The 27,028-nt window shown below is 45.0% G+C and overlaps 1 protein-coding gene across 1 annotated transcript; it reads right to left on the reverse strand.

The window, feature by feature from the left end:
• Window positions 1-329: 329 nt before the first annotated feature.
• On the reverse strand, window positions 330-27,028 carry cfap90 (cilia and flagella associated protein 90). The gene is made up of 3 exons (XM_048522307.2): window positions 26,899-27,028; window positions 7,121-7,237; window positions 330-523 (listed from the first exon to the last, which is right to left on the reverse strand). The coding sequence occupies exons 1-3, from the start codon at window positions 27,016-27,018 to the stop codon at window positions 365-367; spliced, it is 396 nt and encodes a 131-aa protein (XP_048378264.1). The 5' UTR covers window positions 27,019-27,028; the 3' UTR covers window positions 330-364.

The raw sequence follows: 27,028 nt of genomic DNA on the forward strand, positions 1-27,028 counted from the left end.
ATGTGCCATCTCTGGCAGCAAAGGGCCTGTACTGCACTGTAATGTTTTATGTTCTATATGTTCTATATGTTCTATGTTGGAGGGAAAATAGAAGATGCAAGGGGGCTGGAGGGAGCCTGTCATGGTTGCTCCAAGGGGACTCAATTGGCTGCAGATAATGTACATGGATCACTATCCATCTCTGAAAAAAAATGGAAAAATGTATTCAAAAAAAAGTCTACAAATTCAGATTTCTTTTTAAGGTTGAATGATTTTCAAATTTTTAAATCAAGAATGTATGTTTTATTAAAAAGATCTATATTTGAAAATATATTAAAATTACACAGAGAAAATGAGCCCATATCAGATTGATTTTACTTGTCTTTTATTCCTGATCCTCTTCCAAATAATTAGTAATACCATTCCTTCTGTAAAATTCTGTTTGGACTCGGGCAATTCTGACAAAAGATCGATTTGTTGATTCAAGTGCAGGGCGTTTACCATAGATGGATGATGACAAGACTGGAACTATTCGAGCTCTTTCCTGAAAGAAAGATGTAGTTATTACCAAAAAAACATTTATAGTGCTAGTACAATATTGTTATTCAACAGTTTTATTGTTTTCATATTTTTTCCTCATGAAATCAAAGTCAGAGAACAAAACTAATTGTGAACTTTTTCACACTTCCTGTATTAACTTAAAATGTTTTACTTTCCATTCAAGATAGATTGCAACTCAAGAGTCAAATGTTTGTTTTTCCCCGATTGATTAGATTAGATTCCCTACAGTGTGGAAACAGGCCCTTTGGCCCAACAAGTCCACACCGCCCCTTGAAGCATCCCACCCAGACCCATCCCCCTCTAACACACACACACCCCTGAACACTACGGGCAATTTTAGCATGGCCAATCCACCTAGCCTGCACATCTTTGGACTGTGGGAGGAAACCGGGGCACCCGGAGGAAATCCATGCAGACACGAGGAGAATGTGCAAACATTCTAACCCAAGGCTAGAATCGAACCCAAAGTCCCTGGCACTGTGAGGCTGCAGTGCTAACCACTGAGTGACCGTGCTGCCCTTGAATGACCAATATAGCTTTGCCCCAGGAGAGAAGATGCGTGGACACAATTTTCTCATTCCTTAGATAACAAGGTGTAGAGCTGGATGAACACAGCAGGCCAAGCAGCAGAGGAGCAGGAAGGCTGACATTTCGGGCCTAGACCCCTCTGATGCTACTTGGCCTGCTGTGTTCGTCCAGCTCTACACCTTGTTATCTCAGATTCTCCAGCATCTGAAGTTCCTGCTATCTCTTTCTCATTCCTTACTTTGATTAAATCATTGTTCAAACTTATGAGTCGATTGTGTACAAAATGTGTTGTGAAAAATTGCAGAAGCTGTTCTGTTCAATACGTTCTATGCCAATACCTTCACAGGCAGTGAAGACAAAACAGATCCAACAGTGGGGTGCAATGGCCTGTTAATCCAGAGACCCAGATAACGTTCCAGAGATAGTAGAAACTGCAGATGCTGGAAAATCTGAGATAACAAGGTGTAAAGCTGAAAATTTTCTGAAGAAGGGTTTAGGCCCAAAACATCAGCCTTCCTGCTCCTCTGATGCTGCTTGGCCTGCTGCGTTCTTCCAGCTCTGCACCATGTTATCTCTAACATTCCAGAGACCTGGTTTGAATCCCACCATGGCAGACGGTGGAATTTGAATCCAACAAATTTCTGGAATTAAAAATCTAATGATGACATTGCCAATTGTTTTGGTCGGGAGGGAAACCATTTAGTTCACTAATGCCCTTCAGAGAAGGAAAATGCCATCCTTACCTGGTCTGGCCTACATGTAACTCCAGCAATATGGTTGACTCTTAACTGCCCTCTAGGCAATTAGTGACATGCAGTGCTGTCTAGCCAGTGATGCCCTTATCCCATGAATGAATAAAGAAAACAAAAAAAATTGACATGATACATTATGCTTCAATAGATACTATAAACTCAAGTGAACATTCTTCATGCTCAGTCTAAACTGTTGACCATCACATAACTGCAGCTATCCTCAATCCCATCCTTCACAGACTCCCATACATTCCCAGCATAGCTACTGCAAGTGGAAACACTGGATGAATATTCCGTTCCCTATCGAGAAAAGAATGGAAATTTTGTGGTGCAGTAAGTAGAATTCCCACTGGGTGCGTAGGGAGTAAATATTAGGATAAAGGATATAGCCCAAAGAGAGAGAACAGCAGTGGGACAGACAAATGTGCTGATAATGATCTGGTTAGGAGGGTGAATAGCTGTTAATGGGGGCTATCAGTTAAGATTAACATCCCTACCCCATGCCCTTTTCTGCATATAAACCAATGTTTTCCCAACTACCATCACTTCTGAGGAAGGGTCACCAGACCTGAAATGTTAACTCTGATTTTTTTCTTCACAGTTGCAGCCAGACCTGCTGAGCTTTTCCAGCAACTTCTGTTGTCATGACCAAAAAAGTGTCAATTTGTAAATCCTTTCAACATACTCCATGGGCATACAGAAACAGGAGAGATTTTTGGTCAGTCACGTGATGAAAAGAAATTGGAGCCTCCACCGTCCCATACATGGCTACAGACTACAACCTGCCGTGAAAATGGTTGGCTTAAGAGGAGCAGAGTGCTGGTTTGACAGCTGGCATGATCAGTTTGGTGCCAACAGCACAGAGTTTGTTCCCTATTTAAGTTCAGATGGATTTAGGACCTACCTCCTTGCCCTGCGCATGGTAGAAAGCTCATGGTGCTGTGGGGTGGAGCTGTGTGTGTAGGAAATCAATGATGAAGATCCGAACAGGCATTGAAAACAACCATAACAAACGCAAACAGATTTCATAAGCGAGACAAGATACTTCAGTACTGATTTTTCACAGGGTGGAGGGGTCAATTACTAGGGTATACATATTCAAGGTGTTGGGGGGGGTGTGGAATTTTAAAGAGACATGTCCTTGATAGGTATGTCCCCGTCAGGCAGGGAGGAAGTGATATGGTAGGGGAACTGTGGTTTACTAAAGAAATTGTATCTCTTGTTAAGCGGAAGAGGGAGGCTTATGTGACGTCGAGACGAGATGGTTCAGATGTAGCGACGGAGAGTTACAGATTAGCTTGGAAGGATTTAAAGACAGAGTTAAGGAGAGCAAGGAGGGGAGATGAGCAGACATTAGCAGATAGAATAAAGGAGAACCCTAAAGCGTTCTACAGGTTTATGAGGAATAAGGGGATGACTAGGGCAGGAATAGGGCCAATCAAAGACAGAAATGGGAAGTTGTGTGTGGACCCTGTGGAGATCGGAGAGGTGCTAAACGAATATTTCTCATCTGTTTTCACTCAGGAAAGGAGAATATTGTAGAGGAGAAGACTGAGTTACAGGCTATCAGAATTGAAAGGATTGAGGTTAGTGAGGAGGAGGTGTTATCAATTCTAGAAGTTGTGAAGGTAGGTAAATCCCTTGGGCCAGATGGGATTTTTCCGAGAATTCTCTGGGACGCTAGGGAGGAGATGGCAGAGCCTTTGGCCTTGATCTTTGAGTCATCATTTTCTACAGTTTTAGTACCAGAGAACTGGAGGATTGCAAATGTTGTGCCCTTGTTCAAGAAGGGCAATAGAGATCACCCTGCTAATTATAGGCCAGCGGGCCTTACGTCTGCTTTAGGAAAAGCTTTGGAAAGGATTATAAGACATAGGATTTATAATCATCTAGCAAGCAACAATTTGATTGGAGATAATCAACATGGATTCGTCAAGGGCAGGTCGTGTCTCACAAACCTCATTGAGTTTTCTGAGAAGATGACCAAGCATGTGGATGAGGGTAGGGCAGTTGACATGGTGTACACGGACTTCAGTAAAGCCTCTGATAAGATTCCACATGGTAGGCTATTGGAGAAAATGAGGAGGTATGGGATTGAGGGAGATTTAGCAGTATGGATTAGAAACTGGCTTTCTGTAAGAAGGCAATGAGAGATGATTGATGGAAAATATTCAGCCTGGAGTCTGGTTACTAGTCGTGTGTCTCAAGGATCTGTTTTAGGACCGCTGCTGTTTGTCATCTTTATAAGTGACTTGGATGCAGGCATAGGTGGATGGGTTAGTAAGTTTGCAGATGACACCAAAGTCGGTAGAGTGGTGGGCAGTGTGGAAGAATGTTGCAGGTTGCAGGGAGACTTGGATAAACTGCAGAATTGGGCTGAAAGGTGGCAAATGGAGTTCAATGCAGATAAATGTGAGGTGATTCACTTTGGGAAGAATAACAGGAAGGCAGAATACTGGGTCAATGGAAAGATTCTTGGTGGCGTGGATGTGCAGAGGGATCTTTGTGTCCATGTACCTAGATCCCTGAAAGTTGCCACCCAGGTTGATAGTGCTGTTAAGAAGACATACGGTGTGTTAGGTTTTATTGATAGAGGGATTGAGTTCCAGAGCAATGATGTCATGCTGCAACTGTACAAAATGCTAGTGCAGCCTCACTTGGAATATTGTGTACAGTTCTGGTCGCCCCATTATAGGAAGGGTGTGGAAGCATTGGAAAAGGTGCAGAGGAGATTTACCAGGGTATTGCCTGGTCTGGAGTGAAGGTCTTATGAGGAAAGGCTGAGGGACTTAGGTCTGTTCTCATTGGAGAGAAGGCAGCCAAGTGGGGATTTAATAGAGATATACAAGATGATCAGAGGATTAGATAGGGTGGACAACAAGTGCCTTTTTCCTAGGATGATGACGTTGGCTTGTATGAGGGTGCACAGCTGCAAATTGAGGGGTGATAGATTGAAGACAGATGTCAGAGGCAGGTTCTTTACTCAGAGTGGTAAGGGCGTGGAACGCCCTGCCTGCCAATGTAGTTAACTCAGCCACATTAGGGGCATTTAAACAGTCCTTGGATAAGCATATGGAAGACAATGGGATAGTGCAGGGGGATGGGCTTACATTAGTTCACAGGTCAGAGCAGCATCGAGGGCCGAAGGGCCTGTTCTGCGCTGTACTGTTCTATGTTCGATGTTCTATGTTCTTCACACAAAGATTGCTGAGTGCCTGGAACACTCTGTCAGAGTTAGTGGTGGAAGCAGACACAATAGCAGTTTTCAAGAAGCACCGGGACAAATACATAAATAAGAAGGAAATAGGATAAGGAACCTACAAGCGAAGGCAGTTTAAATACAGAAGGGAGAATGTAGCACTGACTTGGGGGCCAAAAGGGTCTGTTCCTGTGGTGTATTTTTCTCTGTTTATCAGAAATTAAAATCTAGGACATTCTATCCTGTAAAAAAAAACTTATCATGGCATCAGGTAAAGTACTTACTCACCAGGCTAACAGAGGAAAAAAGCCTGTTAGAGTGAAATGTACGTTTTCTGAACATTTCTTACAATACAGAACTCTATGGCATATTATGAAAACACCACAGTAAACATTTTGAAAGTGAACTGGATGCCCAAATATATCCCATAATATTTTATATAACTTGCACCTGCTTAAATGTCCTTCTAAATGTACACTTCATATTCTAGTGCAACTGTTAGGAATATCTACATCCTCAAAATGGGAAATGATTTCATGCATAGTTTTTCCACTTAATATCACTAACTGAATTTCAAAAGTAATTAATTGATCGTGAAGCACTTTGAGATTCTGGGAGATTGTGATAAGGTGCTGCACAGTAAGTTTTCCCTAATCTATACAAATAGGAATAACATTGTTATGGACCAGACAAAACCCTCTGAAAACATACCAAGATGATAGCCTAGACCCCAACTTATTCTTATTTTAAAGGCAAGTATAGCAGGTGTTGTGTTCTGGATGCAATTCAAATGGCTACTTGGCTTGAAGCAAAATACACCTTATTCATACCATAATTAAAATACAGACATAATTAAAACAAGCATTGGCTTAACCGTAACTGTCAAAATACTTAAAATAATTAACTCCTCATTAACTGTTCCAATATAATAACATCTCAAAAGCACAACTTTGGCAAATGTGAAGTCAGTAAAAGAGATCGTCTCACATGCAATTCGTGGGAGTGAGGGAGTGAGGGAGCAGCTTTCACAACCCTAACAGCTACTGAAAGCTAAACTAAAAATCCTGGTTCTGTGGGAGCTTGACCCCACCCATTCAAGCTGCTTCTATTGTTCCAACTTGAAAAATAAAATCCCCAAGGCCTCAGAAGCAGTTTATTATCTTGAAGTAGACCACTCTATACCTGTATCTCAACCAAAATATATCTTTTAAAGCCATGGTATCGTCACAACAGCAACAAAAGAAAAATCAAAAATATTATAAGCTTTAACTTGGGTACCATACAAATTGGGTAAATTACATGGAACCAGTCTATTCATGAACCTTCTCAGCTTTTCTGATCTCATTTCAAAACTTTGGAGGGAAAAATTTAGTTGATTTTGGTTGCTAGGAAGAAAGGAACACGATGTCTTTAAGCAATTATGTTTAAATTCAATCAAATTAAAAATGGAAGCAAAGTTTAATTTTAAATCATTTATTTTTGTTTAACTCATTCTTAGCATATAACTGAATCTGAAAAGAATGACCTTCAGGTGAGAGGTGAAAAGAACTAATGCCATGCAACCATTCTAAAGCTTGAAGTATGGAATTCATTTGCCCCCATTTCTGAGCGTAACTCAGCAGTTCAGGGTGTTCCCGTGTCTGGTGAAAACAAGTGAAAAAGCAACATCTAAAGAAAGGGCAACTGATAGGGACATCAAGGTGGGGGTAGGGGTGGCGAATCTACCCTGTCCCAAGATTGGAGGCCTCTGCCTTGTTCTCCCACTACCCTGCTGATCTTGAATAGGTTAGCATAACGTTCACTGAATATTTAGAAATGTTTCAAAATCACTAAAAATATTATAAAAACGATATGATAGCATAAGAACACTACCAAGTTATGTAGATTTTATCATAATTGAAGGAAAAAAATGAACTGCCCCCAATGATGGGACAAAAACAACTGAGTTGCTACAAGAGAATATTAAATACTTGCAATCATCTTTTAAAGGAACAATGCAGGTTTGAGCGCTTCTCTTTAGCAAGTTGGATGATACCCATTCATCAGGGTATAACAATTCAATGATCACATTCGTTCTTATCTAAAAAGGCTAGTAACATACCTCAGCATTGACATTGAGGCCTTGGTTGTTGCTATGTTCTCGATCATCACGATGAATCTTATTATTGTACCCCTCATGTACTTTAAAAACCTGATCATACAGCAGCACAGATACTTCCTAAAAAAAGATTTCTAGATGTCAACTTGCATTGCAGTATAAATACTACTTGAAATTATTCAGTTTATATTTAAAAATGTAACGACAAGTTGATTCCTATTGCAATACTCATGAACAAATATAATCTGAGATTCTAAGTCTTCAAAAAAAATGCTTAATTTGTTTAGGTTTTCATTACACAATCTTTATAACTCTGTCTGCTGACCAGACCTGAAACGTTAACTCTGACTTCTCTTCACAAATGCTGCCAGATCTGGTGAGCTTTTCAAGCAACTTGATTTTGTTTAAGGCAAATAATATGTTGGCCTTCTAATGAAGTTATTAGAGTACAGGAGCAGGAATGCTTTATTGAAATTTTACAGGGTCTTGATGAGATGAGACCTGGTACATATTGGCAGGATATTCTGGCGAAGAAGGGAGTGCAACGAAGGTTTACTGCACTGATTCCTGGGATGGCAGGATCAATATATAAGGAGCGACTGGATAGGTTATGACTGTGTTCACTGAAGTTTAGAAGAATTAGAGTGGATCTTACAGAACAGAACTAGGCAGGGTAAAGACAGGAAGGTTTGTCCCTATTGACTGGGGAATAGTGAACCAGAGGTCACAGTCTAAGGATTTGGGGTAGGCCATTAGCACTGAAATATGGAGAATTTTTTCACCCAGACGATGGCGAACCTGTGGATTCTTGGCCACAAAGGGCAATTGAGGTCAAAACATTGAAATTTTCAAAAAAGAATTAGATATTGCTCTAAAAGGATCAAAGGGTACAAGGAGAGAGCAGGAGCAGAGTACTGAGTTTGATGATCAGCGATGAGCATTACCGAATAGCAGATCAAATTGCCTGCTCCTGCTCCGATTTTCTGTGTTTCAATGTTTCAAATCATTTTGTTTAATCATCAAACTTCTCACTGTATCTTTGTACAGCTTATTCACTTTCAACAATAGCAACGTGCATTTGTATAGCATCTTTAACATAGAAAATCATCCTGAATTGATTCATAAGAACATGCAGAAAACAGAAGATGAGCCAAATGAGAGATGGTGATGAATGCCAACATGCTTGGTTGATAGTTCTTAAGAAATGTCACAAAGGAAATTCAAGTGTAAAATCAGAAGAGTTTAGGGAGGAAATTTTAAGAGAATAGGATTCTGGCAACTGAGGGCTTGGCAACTATAATAGAGTGGTGGAATGGTTCAGGTTATGTTGGAGATGCACGAGAGGCCATGATCAGCAAAATAAAAAACAAACTTGGTTTGTAACTCAGAGAGGATACAAGGCAAGGAGAAAATTACAGGGATGAGCATGGTGGTGGCTACGAAAGGCTTTACACAATACAATGGGAATTTTAAATGGGAAATCTAAGACATTGAGAATCCATAAGTCAGGGAGGATGAGGTGTGAGTAATGTAACAGAGGGATTGAAAGAATGCAGGCACTGAAGTTTGGGATGAGTTGAAGTTTACAGAAGTTGGGGATGGTAGTTTGAATAAGCCATTAAACTGTTAAACAATGGAGGAAATTAGATCTCAGGAAAATTGGTTACAACAGACATGTAAACTGTAAAAAAAAGTCTTGCCATGAAGTAATGAGGTTAAACAGCTGCATTTAGAACAATATATACACATCATAATATCCTGAAGAATATATAAATAACGAAACAAAAATCTCATTGGAGGAAGTTCTATTAACCAAAAAAACAAGTAAAAGGTGATAACAAATATTTAGCAGAGAGGTTAAAATGATGCACATTCCTTGATCCAGTCCCTTGATCACCACCCACAACTGTCTCCACTACCTCAATGATGTCTTCAGTGCAGCTTCCTGCTCTCATCCAGAATTAGAAAGATTCAATTTTCCTTCCAATTTGCATCCTCCTCTCACCTTCACCTGGTCCATCTTTGATTTTTCCCATCCTTGTCTTCACTGTTTCCATTTCTGAGAATAGGTTATCCACTAACATCCATTACAAGCCCACCAGTTCCCACAGCTAAAAACCAAAAAAACCGTGGATGCTATAAATCAAAAACAAAACAGAAGTTGCTGGAACAGCTCAGCAGGTCTGGCAGCATCCGTGAAGAGAAATCAGAGTTAAGGTTTCAGGTCCGGTGAACCTTCCTCAGAACTGATGGTAGCTAGGAAAGTGTCAGTTTATCTGTAGAAGATAGGGTGGCGGATGGGGTTAAAGAGTAAATGATAGGTAGGGGTGTTAACAGCTATTCACCCTCCCAGCCAGATTGTTATCCACTCCTTTGTCAGTCCAACTGTTCTTCTCTCTCTTTGGGCTCCAACCCAAAGAAACTTTTGATTCAATTAATGCCATCACTCCAAGGTGGAATACTGTCCTCCTGACTTGCAAAAAAGGCAAAGAAAAAGATAAAGAATAAGGTGTCGCTTGCTGTGCAGAATTCAAATGATCTTCCGTCTGCTTCAGGTATGTATGCAAAAGACATTCTGTGGTGTTTTGCCAGAAGAGAACCAACTCTTTCAATGCTGCAATTTACCAGTGACAGGGAGATGAACAGCTAAGACTGGTTATGTTATGGATTGCTATGAGAAAGGATGCACCTTTACAAGACATAAATTAAATGCACTCAACTGTCTGACATAAAACCAAGAGGTCTCCTGTAGTATTGCACTCCTTTTATTCTCCAGCTGTTATTCTCATTTCATAATAGAATAAAGAAATTGTGGTTTACACACCTTATGTGATCCCCACAGTGCTCTTAAAAAGAAACAGCTGCATCTCAGAAAAAAGGAAAAATCCAAATCCATTTCTATCATGACTTATTGAATGAACTATTTAAAAATTAGTGCCTTCCAATCAAATTATTAAACTTGTTTTTAAGAAAGCCAATACACATGATTTTATTAAACTTCCAAGCTTACTTAGTTACAAAGAAGGAATCACTTTAAGATTATTTAAACCCTGGATAAGAATTTTGTTTTGACAATATCCAAGTTTGGGCTGACAAGTGACATTTGTGCCACACAAATGCCAGGCTATGAGCATCACCAACAAGAGACGATCTAACCACCACCCCTTGGTGTTACCATCACTGAATACCCCCACTATCAACATCCTGGGGGTTATCGTTGACCAGAAACTCAACTGGATTCACCACATAAACACAGTGGCTACATGAGCAGGCCAGAAGCTAGGAATACTGTGGTGAGAAACTCACCTCCTGACACAAAGCCTGTCCACCAACTACAAGGTACAGCCAGGTATATGATGGAATACTCCCCACTCGCCTGGATGAGTGCAGCCCCAAGAGCACTCAAGAAGCTTGACACTGTTCAGGACAAAGCAGCCCGCTTGATTGACACTGCATCCACAAGTATTCACTTCCTCCATCACCAAAGCTCAGTAGCAGCAGTGTGTACTATCTACATGATACGCTGTAGAAATTCACCAAAGATCCTCAGACAGCACCTTCCAAACCCATGACCACTTCCATCTAGAAGGACAAAAGCAGCAGACATATGGAACACACGACGTTCAAGTTCCCCTCCATGCCACTCACGTTCTAGACTTGGAAATATATCACCATTCCTTCATTGTTGCTGGGTCAAAATCCAGGAATTCCCTCCTTAATGGAATTCTGGGTCAACCCACATAAAGTGGACTACAGGGATTCAAGAAGGCAGCTCACCACCACCTTCTCAAGGGCAACTAGGCATGGACACGAAATGCTGGCCAGTCAGCGATGCCCACATCCCACAAATGAATAGAAAAAAAATTGCTATTGCGATGAATTTCTATTCTTAATAACATTTTCTTTCGTAATGTTTGCTCAACTTTTCCTTTACCATAAACCAAAGATTTAGATTCCCTACAGTGTGGAAACAGGCCCTTCAGCCCAACAAGTCCATACCGCCCCTTGGTGCATCCCACCCTGACCCATCCCCCATAACCCCACACCCCTGAACACTACGGGCAATTTAGCCTGGCCGATCCACCTAGCCTGCACTTCTTTGGACTGTGGGAGGAAACCAGAGCACTTGGAGGAAACCCACAGACACGGGGAGAATGTCTAAACTCCACACCAACAGTTACCCCGAGGCTAGAATTGAACCTGGGCCCCTGGCGCAGTGAGGCTGCATTGCTAACCAATGAGCCACCATGCTGCCCTAAATCCACTAAATTAATGTAAGTGGCCTCCCAAAGGTAGACCAAAAGGCCACAGGATCTGGAGCTGTCATCCTCTAAAAAAGAAAAGAAAAAAAACAAAAAAACTGCAGATATCAGAAATCAGAAACAAAAACAGAATTTCAGAAAACAAACTTAGCAGGTCTGGCAACATCTGTGAAAAGCAAGCAGACAAAATGTTTCAAGGTCCAGTGGCCTTTCTTCAGAAAATTTCTTTTTTTCAAGTGGATCGAAAACAAAGGACCATCCACAGCAGTGGCCATACCAGCAGTTTAAATTTTCAGCAGATAATGGGAACTGCAGATGCTGGAGATTCCAAGATAATAAAATGTGAGGCTGGATGAACACAGCAGGCCAAGCAGCATCTCAGGAGCACAAAAGCTGACGTTTCGGGCCTAGACCCTTCATCAGAGAGGGGGATGGGGGGAGGGAACTGGAATAAATAGGGAGAGAGGGGGAGGCGGACCGAAGATGGAGAGTAAAGAAGATAGGTGGAGAGAGTGTAGGTGGGGAGGTAGGGAGGGGATAGGTCAGTCCAGGGAAGACGGACAGGTCAAGGAGGTGGGATGAGGTTAGTAGGTAGCTGGGGGTGCGGCTTGGGGTGGGAGGAAGGGATGGGTGAGAGGAAGAACCGGTTAGGGAGGCAGAGACAGGTTGGACTGGTTTTGGGATGCAGTGGGTGGGGGGGGAAGAGCTGGGCTGGTTGTGTGGTGCAGTGGGGGGAGGGGATGAACTGGGCTGGTTTAGGGATGCAGTAGGGGAAGGGGAGATTTTGAAACTGGTGAAGTCCACATTGATACCATATGGCTGCAGGGTTCCCAGGCGGAATATGAGTTGCTGTTCCTGCAACCTTCGGGTGGCATCATTGTGGCAGTGCAGGAGGCCCATGATGGACATGTCATCAAGAGAATGGGAGGGGGAGTGGAAATGGTTTGCGACTGGGAGGTGCAGTTGTTTGTTGCGAACTGAGCGGAGGTGTTCTGCAAAGCGGTCCCCAAGCCTCCGCTTGGTTTCCCCAATGTAGAGGAAGCCGCACCGGGTACAGTGGATGCAGTATACCACATTGGCAGATGTGCAGGTGAACCTCTGCTTAATGTGGAATGTCATCTTGGGGCCTGGGATAGGGGTGAGGGAGGAGGTGTGGGGACAAGTGTAGCATTTCCTGCGGTTGCAGGGGAAGGTGCCGGGTGTGGTGGGGTTGGAGGGCAGTGTGGAGCGAACAAGGGAGTCACGGAGAGAGTGGTCTCTCCGGAAAGCAGACAGGGGAGGGGATGGAAAAATGTCTTGGGTGGTGGGGTCGGATTGTAAATGGCGGAAGTGTCGGAGGATAATGCGTTGTATCCGGAGGTTGGTAGGGTGGTGTGTGAGAACGAGGGGGATCCTCTTGGGGCGGTTGTGGCGGGGGCGGGGTGTGAGGGATGTGTCGCGGGAAATGCGGGAGACGCGGTCAAGGGCGTTCTCGATCACCGTGGGGGGAAAGTTGCGGTCCTTAAAGAACTTGGACATCTGGGATGTGCGGGAGTGGAATGTCTTATCGTGGGAGCAGATGCGGCGGAGGCGGAGGAATTGGGAATAGGGGATGGAATTTTTGCAGGAGGGTGGGTGGGAGGAGGTGTATTCTAGGTAGCTGTGGGAGTCGGTGGGCTTGAAATGGACATCAGTTACAAGCTGGTTGCCTGAGATGGAGACTGAGAGGTCCAGGAAGGTGAGGGATGTGCTGGAGATGGCCCAGGTGAACTGAAGGTTGGGGTGGAAGGTGTTGGTGAAGTGGATGAACTGTTCGAGCTCCTCTGGGGAGCAAGAGGCGGCGCCGATACAGTCATCAATGTACCGGAGGAAGAGGTGGGGTTTGGGGCCTGTGTAGGTGCGGAAGAGGGACTGTTCCACGTAACCTACAAAGAGGCAGGCATAGCTGGGGCCCATGCGGGTGCCCATGGCCACCCCCTTAGTCTGTAGGAAGTGGGAGGGGTCAAAAGAGAAGTTGTTGAGTGTGAGGACGAGTTCTGCTCGGCGGATGAGAGTGTCGGTGGAGGGGGCCTGGTCGGGCCTGCGGGACAGGAAGAAGCGGAGGGCCTTGAGGCCATCTCCATGCGGAATGCAGGTGTACAGGGACTGGACGTCCATGGTGAATATGAGGTGTTGGGGGCCAGGGAATTGGAAGTCCTGGAGGAGGTGGAGAGCGTCGGTGGTGTCACGGACGTAGGTGGGGAGTTCCTGGACCAAAGGGGAGAAAATGGAGTCCAGATAGGTGGAGATGAGTTCGGTGGGGCAGGAGCAGGCTGAGACGATGGGTCGACCAGGGCAGGCAGGTTTGTGGATTTTGGGAAGGAGATAGAAACGGGCCGTGCGGGCCTGGGGAACAATGAGGTTGGAGGCTGTGGGTGGGAGGTCCCCTGAGGTGATGAGGTCGTGAATGGTGTTGGAGATGATGGAGATGAGCCCTGCCGCATCTTCACCATCCCCCCAGACCTCCCACTGACTGAGGACGAACGGTCAGTCCTTAGCAAGGGGCTCACCTTTGTCCCCCTACAACCACACATCAACGAATACCAGTCACGGTCGGACATAGAGCAGTTTTTCCGCCGTCTTCGCCTCCATGCCTACTTCTTCAACCGGGAACCCAACCCTCCTTCCACTGACCCCTTCACCCGCTTCCAACACAAGTCCTCCTCCTGGACACCACCCCCAGGCCTCCTACCCTCCCTCGACCTCTTCATCTCCAACTGCCGTCGAGACATTAACCACCTCAACCTCTCCACCCCTCTCACCCACTCCAACCTCTCCCCCGCAGAACGGGCAGCCCTCCGCTCCCTCCGCTCCAACCCCAACCTCACCATCAAACCCGCAGACAAGGGTGGCGCAGTGGTAGTATGGCGCACTGACCTCTACATCGCCGAGGCCAGACGCCAACTCTCCGACATCACCTCCTACCGCCTCCTCGATCATGACCCCACACCCGAGCACCACACCATCATCTCCAACACCATTCACGACCTCATCACCTCAGGGGACAGCCACCCACAGCCTCCAACCTCATTGTTCCCCAACTCCGCACGGCCCGTTTCTATCTCCTTCCCAAAATCCACAAACCTGCCTGCCCTGGTCGACCCATCGTCTCAGCCTGCTCCTGCCCCACCGAACTCATCTCCACCTATCTGGACTCCATTTTCTCCCCTTTGGTCCAGGAACTCCCCACCTACGTCCGTGACACCACCCACGCCCTCCACCTCCTCCAGGACTTCCAATTCCCTGGTCCCCAACACCTCATATTCACCATGGACGTCCAGTCCCTGTACACCTGCATTCCGCATGGAGATGGCCTCAAGGCCCTCCGCTTCTTCCTGTTCCGCAGGCCCGACCAGGCCCCCTCCACCGACACTCTCATCCGCCTAGCTGAACTCGTCCTCACACTCAACAACTTCTCTTTTGACTCCTCCCACTTCCTACAGACTAAGGGGGTGGCCATGGGCACCCGCATGGGCCCCAGCTATGCCTGCCTCTTTGTAGGTTACGTGGAACAGTCCCTCTTCCGCACCTACACTGACCCCAAACCCCACCTCTTCCTCCGGTACATTGATGACTGTATCGGCGCCGCCTCTTGCTCCCCAGAGGAGCTCGAACAGTTCATCCACTTCACCAACACCTTCCACCCCAACCTTCAGTTCACCTGGGCCATCTCCAGCACATCCCTCACCTTCCTGGACCTCTCAGTCTCCATCTCAGGCAACCAGCTTGTAACTGATGTCCATTTCAAGCCCACCGACTCCCACAGCTACCTAGAATACACCTCCTCCCACCCACCCTCCTGCAAAAATTCCATCCCCTATTCCCAATTCCTCCGCCTCCGCCGCATCTGCTCCCACGATAAGACATTCCACTCCCGCACATCCCAGATGTCCAAGTTCTTTAAGGACCGCAACTTTCCCCCCACGGTGATCGAGAACGCCCTTGACCGCGTCTCCCGCATTTCCCGCGACACATCCCTCACACCCCGCCCCCGCCACAACCGCCCCAAGAGGATCCCCCTCGTTCTCACACACCACCCTACCAACCTCCGGATACAACGCATTATCCTCCGACACTTCCGCCATTTACAATCCGACCCCACCACCCAAGACATTTTTCCATCCCCTCCCCTGTCTGCTTTCCGGAGAGACCACTCTCTCCGTGACTCCCTTGTTCGCTCCACACTGCCCTCCAACCCCACCACACCCGGCACCTTCCCCTGCAACCGCAGGAAATGCTACACTTGTCCCCACACCTCCTCCCTCACCCCTATCCCAGGCCCCAAGATGACATTCCACATTAAGCAGAGGTTCACCTGCACATCTGCCAATGTGGTATACTGCATCCACTGTACCCGGTGCGGCTTCCTCTACATTGGGGAAACCAAGCGGAGGCTTGGGGACCGCTTTGCAGAACACCTCCGCTCAGTTCGCAACAAACAACTGCACCTCCCAGTCGCAAACCATTTCCACTCCCCCTCCCATTCTCTTGATGACATGTCCATCATGGGCCTCCTGCACTGCCACAATGATGCCACCCGAAGGTTGCAGGAACAGCAACTCATATTCCGCCTGGGAACCCTGCAGCCATATGGTATCAATGTGGACTTCACCAGTTTCAAAATCTCCCCTTCCCCTACTGCATCCCTAAACCAGCCCAGTTCATCCCCTCCCCCCACTGCACCACACAACCAGCCCAGCTCTTCCCCCTCCACCCACTGCATCCCAAAACCAGTCCAACCTGTCTCTGCCACCCTAACCGGTTCTTCCTCTCACCCATCCCTTCCTCCCACCCCAAGCCGCACCCCCAGCTACCTACTAACCTCATCCCACCTCCTTGACCTGTCCGTCTTCCCTGGACTGACCTATCCCCTCCCTACCTCCCCACCTACACTCTCTCCACCTATCTTCTTTACTCTCCATCTTCGGTCCGCCTCCCCCTCTCTCCCTATTTATTCCAGTTCCCTCTCCCCATCCCCCTCTCTGATGAAGGGTCTAGGCCCGAAACGTCAGCTTTTGTGCTCCTGAGATGCTGCTTGGCCTGCTGTGTTCATCCAGCTCCACACTTTATTATCTTAAATTTTCAGCACATTGGTTTCCCTTTCTCTCCATGAAGGATGCTTCCACTTTGACATGCCCTCAGGTTACTTAACTGTTCTAACAGAACCTACTCTCATGGAGTTCTAAAGCTGTTGGCAGCTCTAGTCCTGAGAGCCTGCTCACCATCTTCAAAATGAACAACAAGCTCTCTTGGTTTGATTCCAGTAATCACAAGCACAGGATCCTATTTTGTCCTGAAAAAAGGACTCTGACACCCACGTGAAAATCATATCCCTTATTTTCTGTCAGAATCTTCTGGACAAATTGATGAAGCTGGACCAATCCAGGCAGAAGTGACCTAAAAGCAATATTTCCTCTCTCTCGAGCCAACAGAAGAAAGCAAACACAAGAACCTACATGAAAGCCTATTCAGCATTCGATTTTCTTTACACCAGCCCTCACTTGGGCTGGTTGGAAGGTGTCTCAGGGAAGCTCTCATTTGAATGTAATAAAAATGGTTTGTGTTGTATCACAGGTGGCCAAATTGTTCCACTATATTAAGCCCAGGCAACAAAATTTTTAAGAAATGATCAAGCTTTTGTCCTGTCTTTCTGATCTGTTTATGAAAACATAGGAACAGAAGTATGCTATTAAGCCACAACAATTTTGTCCCTTCCTGATGTATAACTGGTCAAAGATTGCCACCCAGGGCAAGTCTTCCGTGTATTATAGCTGCAGCCAGTGTGCTGAGCACATCAGCCAAGTAGCAACCATTCTTTCTGCAGGAGACCTCCTTGACATCAGAGGAAAAGGACATGGTGGAACGATCAGTGAAGACTGCTAATTGGATCTCCCCACCAGCAGCATCTAGTGGCTAAAGCTCAGGACCACACACCCACAGTTACGTAGATGGGTGAGGGAGAAATGCCCCAGGCCACTGGCACTCGGGGCAGTGCTAGGGACCAGGTACCTGTTCAATCACAGTAGTGGCGCAATAACACCCTGAACAAGTTCAGAGATGAGCAAGTCGGCAGCTGGTACAATACAATCAGATACATGGTTGCACTGAAGTATTTAAATGGAACCCACAGAATAATATTTCCACAACTAACAAACAGCAGCAAAAAGGATGAAGTCTCAATGAGCTCAAAGTTGCCAAGGTATTGTTGGGAATCACTCTGGGGTCTGTAAGAACCCATAGAATCATTTTGATCCTAGTGGATTGGAGGAAGAAGCCTGCTTCTTAAAACCCAGCAATAGTTTAATCCCTTGGAGAAGGTTCACTGACATAACCTCAGTTCAAAAAAGTTAGCCTCGTGCCACTATCAAGGCTTACAGGGGACAGCTGGTCACCTATAAGTGGAAAGGTGGAAAAGGATTGTGGAAGTGCAGACTCCACCCAAAGCACTGCTATTCTTCCTCATCCTTCGTCCACCTTTCAAAGCTCTATATGTTGTCTTCTGACCCAACTGCAGCGTCTGGCTGTCCCCACAAGAAGCACAACAAATTAGTGTGTAGATGTGGCAGGGAATTAGGAAGGAAAATAGAATGCTACTTTATCACAAGGAGCATGGAGTTATACCATTTTTAAGAGTTTGGTATGTGGGTATTGACTTCTTTTGTGAAGACAATCAGAGTCCTTTATTCCCACAAGCTCTCTGGAATATTTGTGGAAGATTATTTGCCAATACTATGGGGCTTATAATAGGGAATAAAAATTGAAAAGCAATAGCATGCTTTTGATTTAGAATAATGAAGGATTGATTTTAGCTTAGAAAAACAGAGCTTGAAAGATTTTAGGGTAGTTTTGAACAAGACTGGACTGTGGACAAAAGCAAAAGTAGGGATACATTTTACCAGAAATCACAAAATATATTTTCTGTTGTTTCATGGGTTGGGAGTATTTTCTGAGGCTGAACTGTTTTCCACATACATTCATCCCAAAACTGATTCATTAACAACGTACCCAGAGCCCTCTGTTACCCTAATTTTCCAATATTAATGCAATTTGAGCTGTCACAGGCAGCTCAAATGTCTCAGGAACCCTTCTCCAAGTGTCATATTTGGTAGGCTGTTGTGAACCTGCTCACTAGCAGTCCACCACCGCCCAGGGAAGTTTTGGACATTTGCACCAGACAGGACATATACAAAGGAAAGTTGGCTCCTTGCCTTATAGACAGGAAACCGGAGGTCCTAGTTGGCAGAATAGCGTGGAGGAGGGATTTACCCTTCCCACATGACCAGCAGATGAGACCAAGACACAAGACACTGCCCATGTCGGGGATTGCCAACAGAGTCAGTGTAATTTCACCCATCCTGCAGAATGCTTGGCAGTACCAAAGAAGATCAATGACCTTTGCCACTCAACCAGGACAACTGCCACCATGCTCTCTCTCTTGCCTTACATTCAATGTTTCTGCTACTGCGCCCACTTTCCTCCATAAGACATAGGAGTGGAAGTAAGGCCATTCGGCCCATCAAGTCCACTCCACCATTTAAATCATGGCTGATGGGCATTTCAACACCACTTCCCTGCACTCTCCCCGTAGCCCTTGATTCCTTTTGAGATCAAGAATTTGTCAATCTCTGCCTTGAAGGCACCCAACGTCCTGGCCTCCACTGCACTCTGCGGCAATGAATTCCACTAGCCCACCACTCTCTAGCTGAAGAAATGTCGTCTCATTTCAGTTTTAAATTTATCCCCTCTAATTTTAAGGCTGTGCCCACAGGTCCTAGTCTCCCGCCTAATGGAAACAACTTCCTAGCATCCACCCCTTCTAAACCATACATTATCTTGTAAGTTTCTATTAGATCTCCCCTCAACCTTCTAAACTCTAATGAGTACAACCCCAGGATCCTTAGCCGTTCATCATACTTTAAACCTACCATTCCAGGGATCATCCGTGTGCATCTCCGCTGGACACGCTCCATTGCTAGTATATCCTTCCTGAGGTGTGGGACCCAAAATTGGACACAGTATTCTAAATGGGGCCTAACTAGAGCCTTATAAAGCCTCAGAAGCACATCACTGCTTTTATATTCCAACCCTCTTGAGATAAACGACAACAATCACCCAATCACCACACTGCTACACTTACAAATCTGCTCATTAGTTTAGGACACTGAACACTTTCATCTCACTCAATCCTTCCCTTTCTCACATTCCATGAGAAAACATGGCTGAGAGAGCCAGGAAATGACATCACCAACCCAAGGAAACCTAAACAGATAAATAGAAAGCAGGACATAACACCAGCGCTTCATTGGAGGCTCACTGATGATGTTACCTAGAATGGTGACGAAACGTCTGAAAACTAACCTTCCAGCTCAGCAAGCAAACTCACATCCAGAACCTCAACCTGAGCTACAAATCTTCTCAAAACTCGCTAGAGCCAGGACTGCTACTACAGTGTCTGACATTCAGCTCCCTACCCACAAAGAAGAAAGGATATTGGTCCTTACCAGTGAGGATCAGGACTGGACCTGTGGAGATGCTGAATGATCCCTGTCTAAATAACAAAGTAAGACACATTGTTCACTGCTGTGCTAGACTCCAATTATCCCCATTATAAATTGATTATGAAATGCCACAATTTCTATCTGTAAGTAACAAAGCATTCTCTTTCGTATCCATCAAAGTGTCTCCATGTACAGATGGTGGTGCGGCAATATATCTCCAACTCTCCAAGGGACAGACCACAGACCAGCAGAGAGGGAGCATTTGCTGGTAGCTTTAACCTCTCCTTGTTACCATCTGAGGTCCTCACCCGTTTCAAGAAGACTACCATCACCCTGGCACCAAATAAAAAACACATGCAAAAATGTCTCAATGACTACTGCATGATGGCTCTGACCTCCATAATCATTAAGTACTTTGGAGAGATTAGTCATGGCTCAGATCAACTCTAGCCTTCCAGCCTGCCGCAATCCTCTGCAATTTGCCTAGATCAACGAAACAGGTCCACAGCAAATGCCATTTCCCTAGCCTGAAACATTTGGATTATAAGAATAGCTACATCAGGCTCCTACTTATTGACTAAAGCACCGCCTTCAACACTATGATCCCAAACAAATTAATGTCAAAACTCCAAGACCTCAGCATCTGGATCCTCAGCTTCCGGGCTCCAGACAGCAATCAGTTAGATAGATAGCGGCACCCTCTCCATGATAATCCTCAAAACCGGCACACCACAAGGATGCATACTCAGCCCCCTAATGTATTCCCTGTACATTTACGACTGCACGGCCAAATTTCATACGAACGCTATCTACAAGTTCACTGACAACACCACTATTGTAGGCCAGACAACAAACAATGATGAGTCAGAACACAGGACGGAGATAGGATGCTTGGTGTCATGGTGCAAAGATACAAGCTCTCCCTAAATGTCAGCAACACTGAAGATCTGATCATTGATTTCAGGAAGAAAATGATTAGGGCTTGCCTCTATCTATACTAATGGAATGGAGGTGGAAAGGGTTGAAAGCACAGGTTCCCTAGGAATAACGATAACTAACAATCTGTCCTGGACCTCTGACATAGATGCTACAGTCAAGAAGCCACAAACAATATCTCTTCTTCCTCAGGGGGCTATTGAATTTTGACATATCCATGAGGGCCGTCAGCAACGTTTGCAGATGTACCATAGAAAGCATTCGATCCGGGTGCAAAAGAGCTGGTATTTGAAACTGCTGTGCCCAAGACTACAAGGAACCACAGAAAGTTACGTACACCTTCCAGAACATCACGCAAGCCAATCGCCCATCCATGGACTCCACCTACATTTCTCATTTCCCTTGAAAGGCTAGCAACATCAAAGACCCCTCGCACCCGGTTATACTGTCTTCCAATCTCTTCCATCAGGGAGAAGATACAGAAGCTTAAACACACAAACCAACAGTTCAAGAACTACTTCTTCCCTGCTGTTATTAGACTGCCGACTGGACATCTCTAATTTCAAATAATGTTAACCTTCCTTCGATGCACCCATAGCCTTGTATGTCTTATTCTGTTTAAATGATCTGTATGTCCTTTTATGTTATGATCTACCTGTACTACACAAAGCTTTTCACTGTACTTAGGTACATGTGATGACAATAAATCAAATCAATTCAGAAACTTCAGAGGGTGCCCTGGCAAGGCTGCCTTGTGCAGCCCTGACCAGCTCAGACACTAACACCTCAGTGGGAAATGTCTCTAGATTAGAATCAGTAGTACCTGCTAGTGAGCACATCAATGTGTCTGCAGCTGGACCAAGGAAGAAATATCCGAGATCACCAGTACTCAGAGGGCTGCAGAAACCAGGTACCTGCTCAGCCCCAAGCAGGAGATGACCTGATGGTGTTAGCAATTTGTGACTTCATTGCTAAGTACAGGCAGACATAGGTTTGTCAAAGGCTGTGGCCAACTTGACACAAAGATTGCAGGATTGCAGCAATGTAGTCGGAACCCAACTGCCTCAAGCATGTGATCATCTAGCTGCCTCCATTATCAGGTTAGTGGCTGCCAATGGAGAGCCACGTCCAGGAGACTCAGTCTGCTAGATATGTGCACAGGCCTGCACTCCATCACTCCAGCCACACATGCTCCACACCAATGGCAATGCTACAGTGGGACAAGGGTCATGAGTTTACTTCAGGTGTACCTTCCTCACAAGGAGGCAGAGCAATACCAGCAGACACCCAATCAGAGGTGGAACTACACACAGGTCCCAGAATGTTTGCATCAGAATACTTAGAGGTGCCTGGACCTTCCATATTAACCCTGCCTGCCACCTCAGTTCTGAGGTAGTTCAAACCGAGGGATGCTCCACGTTCCTCTGTACAGGACAGACTATGCATGTTTGGACAATCTAGCCACAAAACATTCTCCCCCCTTCCTCACCCCAAGGTCACTTGATAAACCTCCAAAGCCATTGGACTCCACTGTACAGCAGGTTCCCTCCACCCAGCTGTAGAATTCCAGACTACACTGAGATGTAGTGAGAGAGAAAGGAAGAACAAGATCTTCTGATGTCACACAGGTGACAGTCAATTTAAATACATCATCACATTTATAAACACATGTTCACTTTTCTTTGTCAATTGTGTGAGCAAATATCTGTTCAGCCCCAGCTACAACATTGAAGGTACAAAGCCGAACCATCCTGAGCACTGCACAATGTTAGATAATCCAAGGGATGAAGTAAGCAGCTCCTGTATCTTGAGAAGGGTGTGTGAAAATGGCAGACAATTACTACTTTAGCACATGAGGTTGATTTTCTCAGGCAGCAAACATTTCTTGTGGAATACAGCCATTATTTTGATTGATTCATAATGTTGCCAAGTGTGCTTTGGGCCAAGATTTGGATTACATACAGTAGGTTAATGCCTAAGGATCACTGTAGGATGTAGCACTTCTTGGTGTGTTTCACTTTTAATATTTTGGTGGCTGTGTAATGGCATTACCCTTTTACAACTCCCGACCTGTGTTCCTGTATATTCCCAGATTGACCGTACTTGACAAGAGGGCTGACCATGGTCCACTACCCAGGCTTGTACAGACTTGTACTGACGACCCCAACTGGCCTGTTGTGTCAAAGTTCCTGGACTGATAGAGGCTGCCTTGATTTACTGTGCCAGGACTCTCTGCCTGAATGGTGTCTCCCTGGATTTAACACACCTATGACTTTGAGACATGGCCTTTTGCCTGAAGCCTCTGTAATATCTTTGATGAGTACAGAGCCAGCTTATGGTGCACTTGCACCACTAACATATCATGGTGCCGTATAGCAATGCAAGAATCAGTGCTCAGTCCACTGCTTTTTATCATTTATATAAATGATTTGGAAATGATTAGGAGGTACGGTCACTAAGTTTTCAGACAATACCAAAATTAGAGGTGCAGTGGGCAGTGAAGAAGGTTACCGCAGTGTACAACAGATGGGCAAATGGGCCAAGGAGTGGCAGATAGAATTTAGTTTAAGTAAATGTGAAGTGCTGCATTTTGGACAGGCAAATCAGGGCTGTACTTATACACTTAATGGTAAGGTCCTGGGGAGTGTTGCCGTAAAAAAAAAACCTTGTGGTGCAGGTTCATATTTCCTTTAAAGTGGTGTTGCACTTAGTCTAGTGAAGAAGGTGTTTGATGCATTTGCATTTATTGGCCACTGCATTGAGTATAGAAGTTGGAAGGTCATGTTGAGGGTGTATAGGACATTCGTTTAGCCATTTTTAGAATACTGCATTCAATTCTGGTCCCCCTGCTGTAGGAAAGATGATTTGAAACTTGAAAGATTCAGAAACGAGTTACAAGAATTATAGCAGGGTCAGAGGGTTTAAGCTATCAGGAGAGGCTGAACAAGCTGGAGCTATTTTCCCTGAAGCATCAGCATCTCAGGGGTGACCTTATGGAGGTTTATAAGGGTAAGAGGGGTGTGTTTAGTGAGAATACCCAAGGTCTTTCCCCAGGGTAAGGGAGTTCAAAACTAGTGGGCACAGGTTTAAGGTGAGAGGGAAAAGATTTAAAAGTGACCGAAGGAGCAACTCTTTTTCCACACAGAGAGCGGTGCATATATGGAATGAGCTGCCAGAGGAAGTGGTGGAGGCGCATACAATTACATCATTTAAAAGTCATCTGGATGGATAGACTAGATTACCTACAGTTTGGAAAAAGAGGCCCTTTGGCCCAACAAGTCCACAGAGCATCTCACCCAGACCCACCCCCCATAACCCACCCACTCCTGAACACTACAGGCAATTTAGTACAGCCAATCCACCTAGCCTGCACATCTTTGGACTGTGGGAGGAAACTGGAGCACCCAGAGGAAACCCACGCAGACACGGGGAGAATGTGCAAACTCCACACAGACAGTTGCCAGAGGCTGGAAATGAACCCAGGTCCCTGGCACTGTGAGGCTGCAGTGCTAACCACTAAGCCACTGTAACAATACAACAAATAGGAAGAGTTTAGAGAGATATGGGCCAAATGAGGGCAAATGCAACTAGATTAATTCAGGCTATCCAGTCAGCATGGATGAGTTAGACTGAAGGGTCTGTTTCCATGCTGTATAACCCTATGATGCTAACATGTCCACCTTGTTGAATGATGACTGCTAACAAATATGACAAGATGCCTGGCTTTGTGTGTGCACTAAAAGTTAAGTCAAGACAGAAGTATTATGAGTTTTTAAAGGTCCTGGAGAGGCGACAACACACCAATTGGCAAGGTAAAGATAAGTCATGGCTGCTGTTAGCATTGACAGAGGCACAAGTGAGTGAGCACTAACCAGCGAGCTGAGTGTAACAGTCCTGAGGTGCACCCTGCTCCAATCCATGAGCCGGACGTTAATTCCTGCATGCAAACTGTCCTTTTAGCAACGTGATAATGAAAAGGTGCTGAAGGGCTGGATTGAAGTGCAGATCCGTGCTATAACTGATCAGAGGTGTGGAGATGAAGTGTAAAATTTTGCTTTATGAAGGTTCCAGACCAGGAGATTTTGGTTAGAAATTTTCAGAAAATTACAAGACCGAGAAAATCTAAGCTTTTAGTTTTGAGTATTCAGGTAAGAATATTTTAAGGTACAGTGCAGAGTTAAATCTTCTTTTAAGATATAAAGAGGTAACTTCTCTGGATTTGACTCACTACAGTGATGGTGTTGGCTTGCTGTACATCATGATCTTTTAAATTTTTCTATATTTAGATTTTTAAAAACATTTACCATACAAAAATTCTGCATCTGATGCCTGCGTTTCAGTGAATCACCAATTTAAAAATAATATGTGTACAATCGCGATGCAGTTAGTGCAGAGAGGATGCAACCAATGAGAACTGGAGATCTACTCTGAAAGGGGAAACAAGGTGTAGAACTGGTTTTGGCTTTGGCCTGAAAAGTACCAGGAGGAGCTGCCATGGACTAAATGCTCTGAGATAGCAAGAGCCACAGATGTTGAAGTCAGAGTCCAGTGTACAGCTGAGGGAACAGAACAGGCTGCATCAGAAGAGCAGGAAAGTTGACGTTTCAGGTTTATACCCTTCATCAGGGCTGGTGGTATCCATCTTTAATCATTTCCAGACCCAATTTTATCCAAGACAGTTTTGCACTTTGGGAGTCTACCACAGCGTAAATTAGAAGAGGATTCTGCGAGAGCACATGATTTTGTTGAGCATGGCTGAAGTTACACGAATGTCTATCTGGCCCTATTATAGAACATAGAAAAGTACAGCACAGTACAGGCCCTTCGGCCCACGATGTTGTGCCATGGAATAATCCTAATCCAAAAAGATAACCTAACCTACATTCCCCTCAATTCACTGCTGTCCACGTGCATGTCCAGCAGTCACTTAAACGTCACTAATGACTCCGTTTCCACGACTTCCACTGGCAAACTATTCCATGCGCTCACAACTCTCTGGGTGAAGAACCTCCCTCTGACGTCTCCTCTATACCTTCCTCCTAACACCTTAAAACTATGACCCCTCGTAGCAGTCAATCCCACCCTGGGGAAAAGTCTCTGGCTATCGACTCTAACCACGCCTCTCATTACCCTGTACACCTTTGTATCATTGTACCTTTTATATGATGAGGTGACAAGGAAATAGAAATTCACTCAAATGTATCTGGGAAAAAGTGATGATACTTACTTTTGAAGACACATCCTTTATGTTTAGCTATTAAAATACTAGCTTAGTTCTGACTTCAGTAGTTTACCACAAGCAGCACAGATGAACAATGACAAGATTCTTCCAACATCATACTGAGGGCTCCACTCTCATTCTAACCTTCCTCTGAAACTACATATTGAAACTCACCAACACCAAAATTGTGTTTATGTACTGCATCTAGGCCTTTTGTCATTCTCCATGAGACAGTGATTGCTTTTCTCACTCATTGGCTTATCGGAATTAGTTAGTTCCTATCAACGAGACAGCAAGAACTGCAGATTTTGGAGTCTGAGATAACAAAGCGTGGCAGCAGAGGAGCAGGAAAGTTGATGTCAACTTTCTGTCCTGTTCCTCTGAAGCTGTCTGGCCTGCCGCGTTCGTTCAACTCTACGTTGTTATCTGTGGTTAGTTCCTGTGTTACTTATACACCTGCAAAAGAGGACAGTGCAGGGCTGTGGGGTGTAAGGCAGGCAGGAGGAACAAAATGGCAAAGCCATGATCATATCCACATAACAAAAAAGCCTATCTTAAAATAAATTGCAAAGCGTTTTCAGATTTACCAGTATAATTTCTGCAGAGTTCTGGCACGTAAAAGATAAATTATGCCACTAAAGATGCCACAAACCGCACACATTAGCTTATGTTTGAAAGAAAAACAAAATCATTTTTTACACCGAATCTTTGTTCTTGAATGGCGGTTTTAACAAGATAGTTGAGTTGCCACGTCAGCAGAGGCTTCGTGTGTTAAGTATCTTTTACAATTCAGAACGGAGACGGGCAAAATTCGCAGAAAAATTTCTGTTTGGAACGTAAACTCACTTTCTTCTGGTTACCGAAGTAAGTTAGCTCATTTTGGTCCCTTCTCTCTGGAATGAAACTGAAGCCAGATAAAGCAGAAGGTGGCATACTCTTGGTTATACGTTTACTTATTTCCGTCATGACCCTTCGA

This window comes from Stegostoma tigrinum, chromosome 2, assembly GCF_030684315.1.
Source record: "Stegostoma tigrinum isolate sSteTig4 chromosome 2, sSteTig4.hap1, whole genome shotgun sequence".
Taxonomy (NCBI): domain Eukaryota; kingdom Metazoa; phylum Chordata; class Chondrichthyes; order Orectolobiformes; family Stegostomatidae; genus Stegostoma; species Stegostoma tigrinum.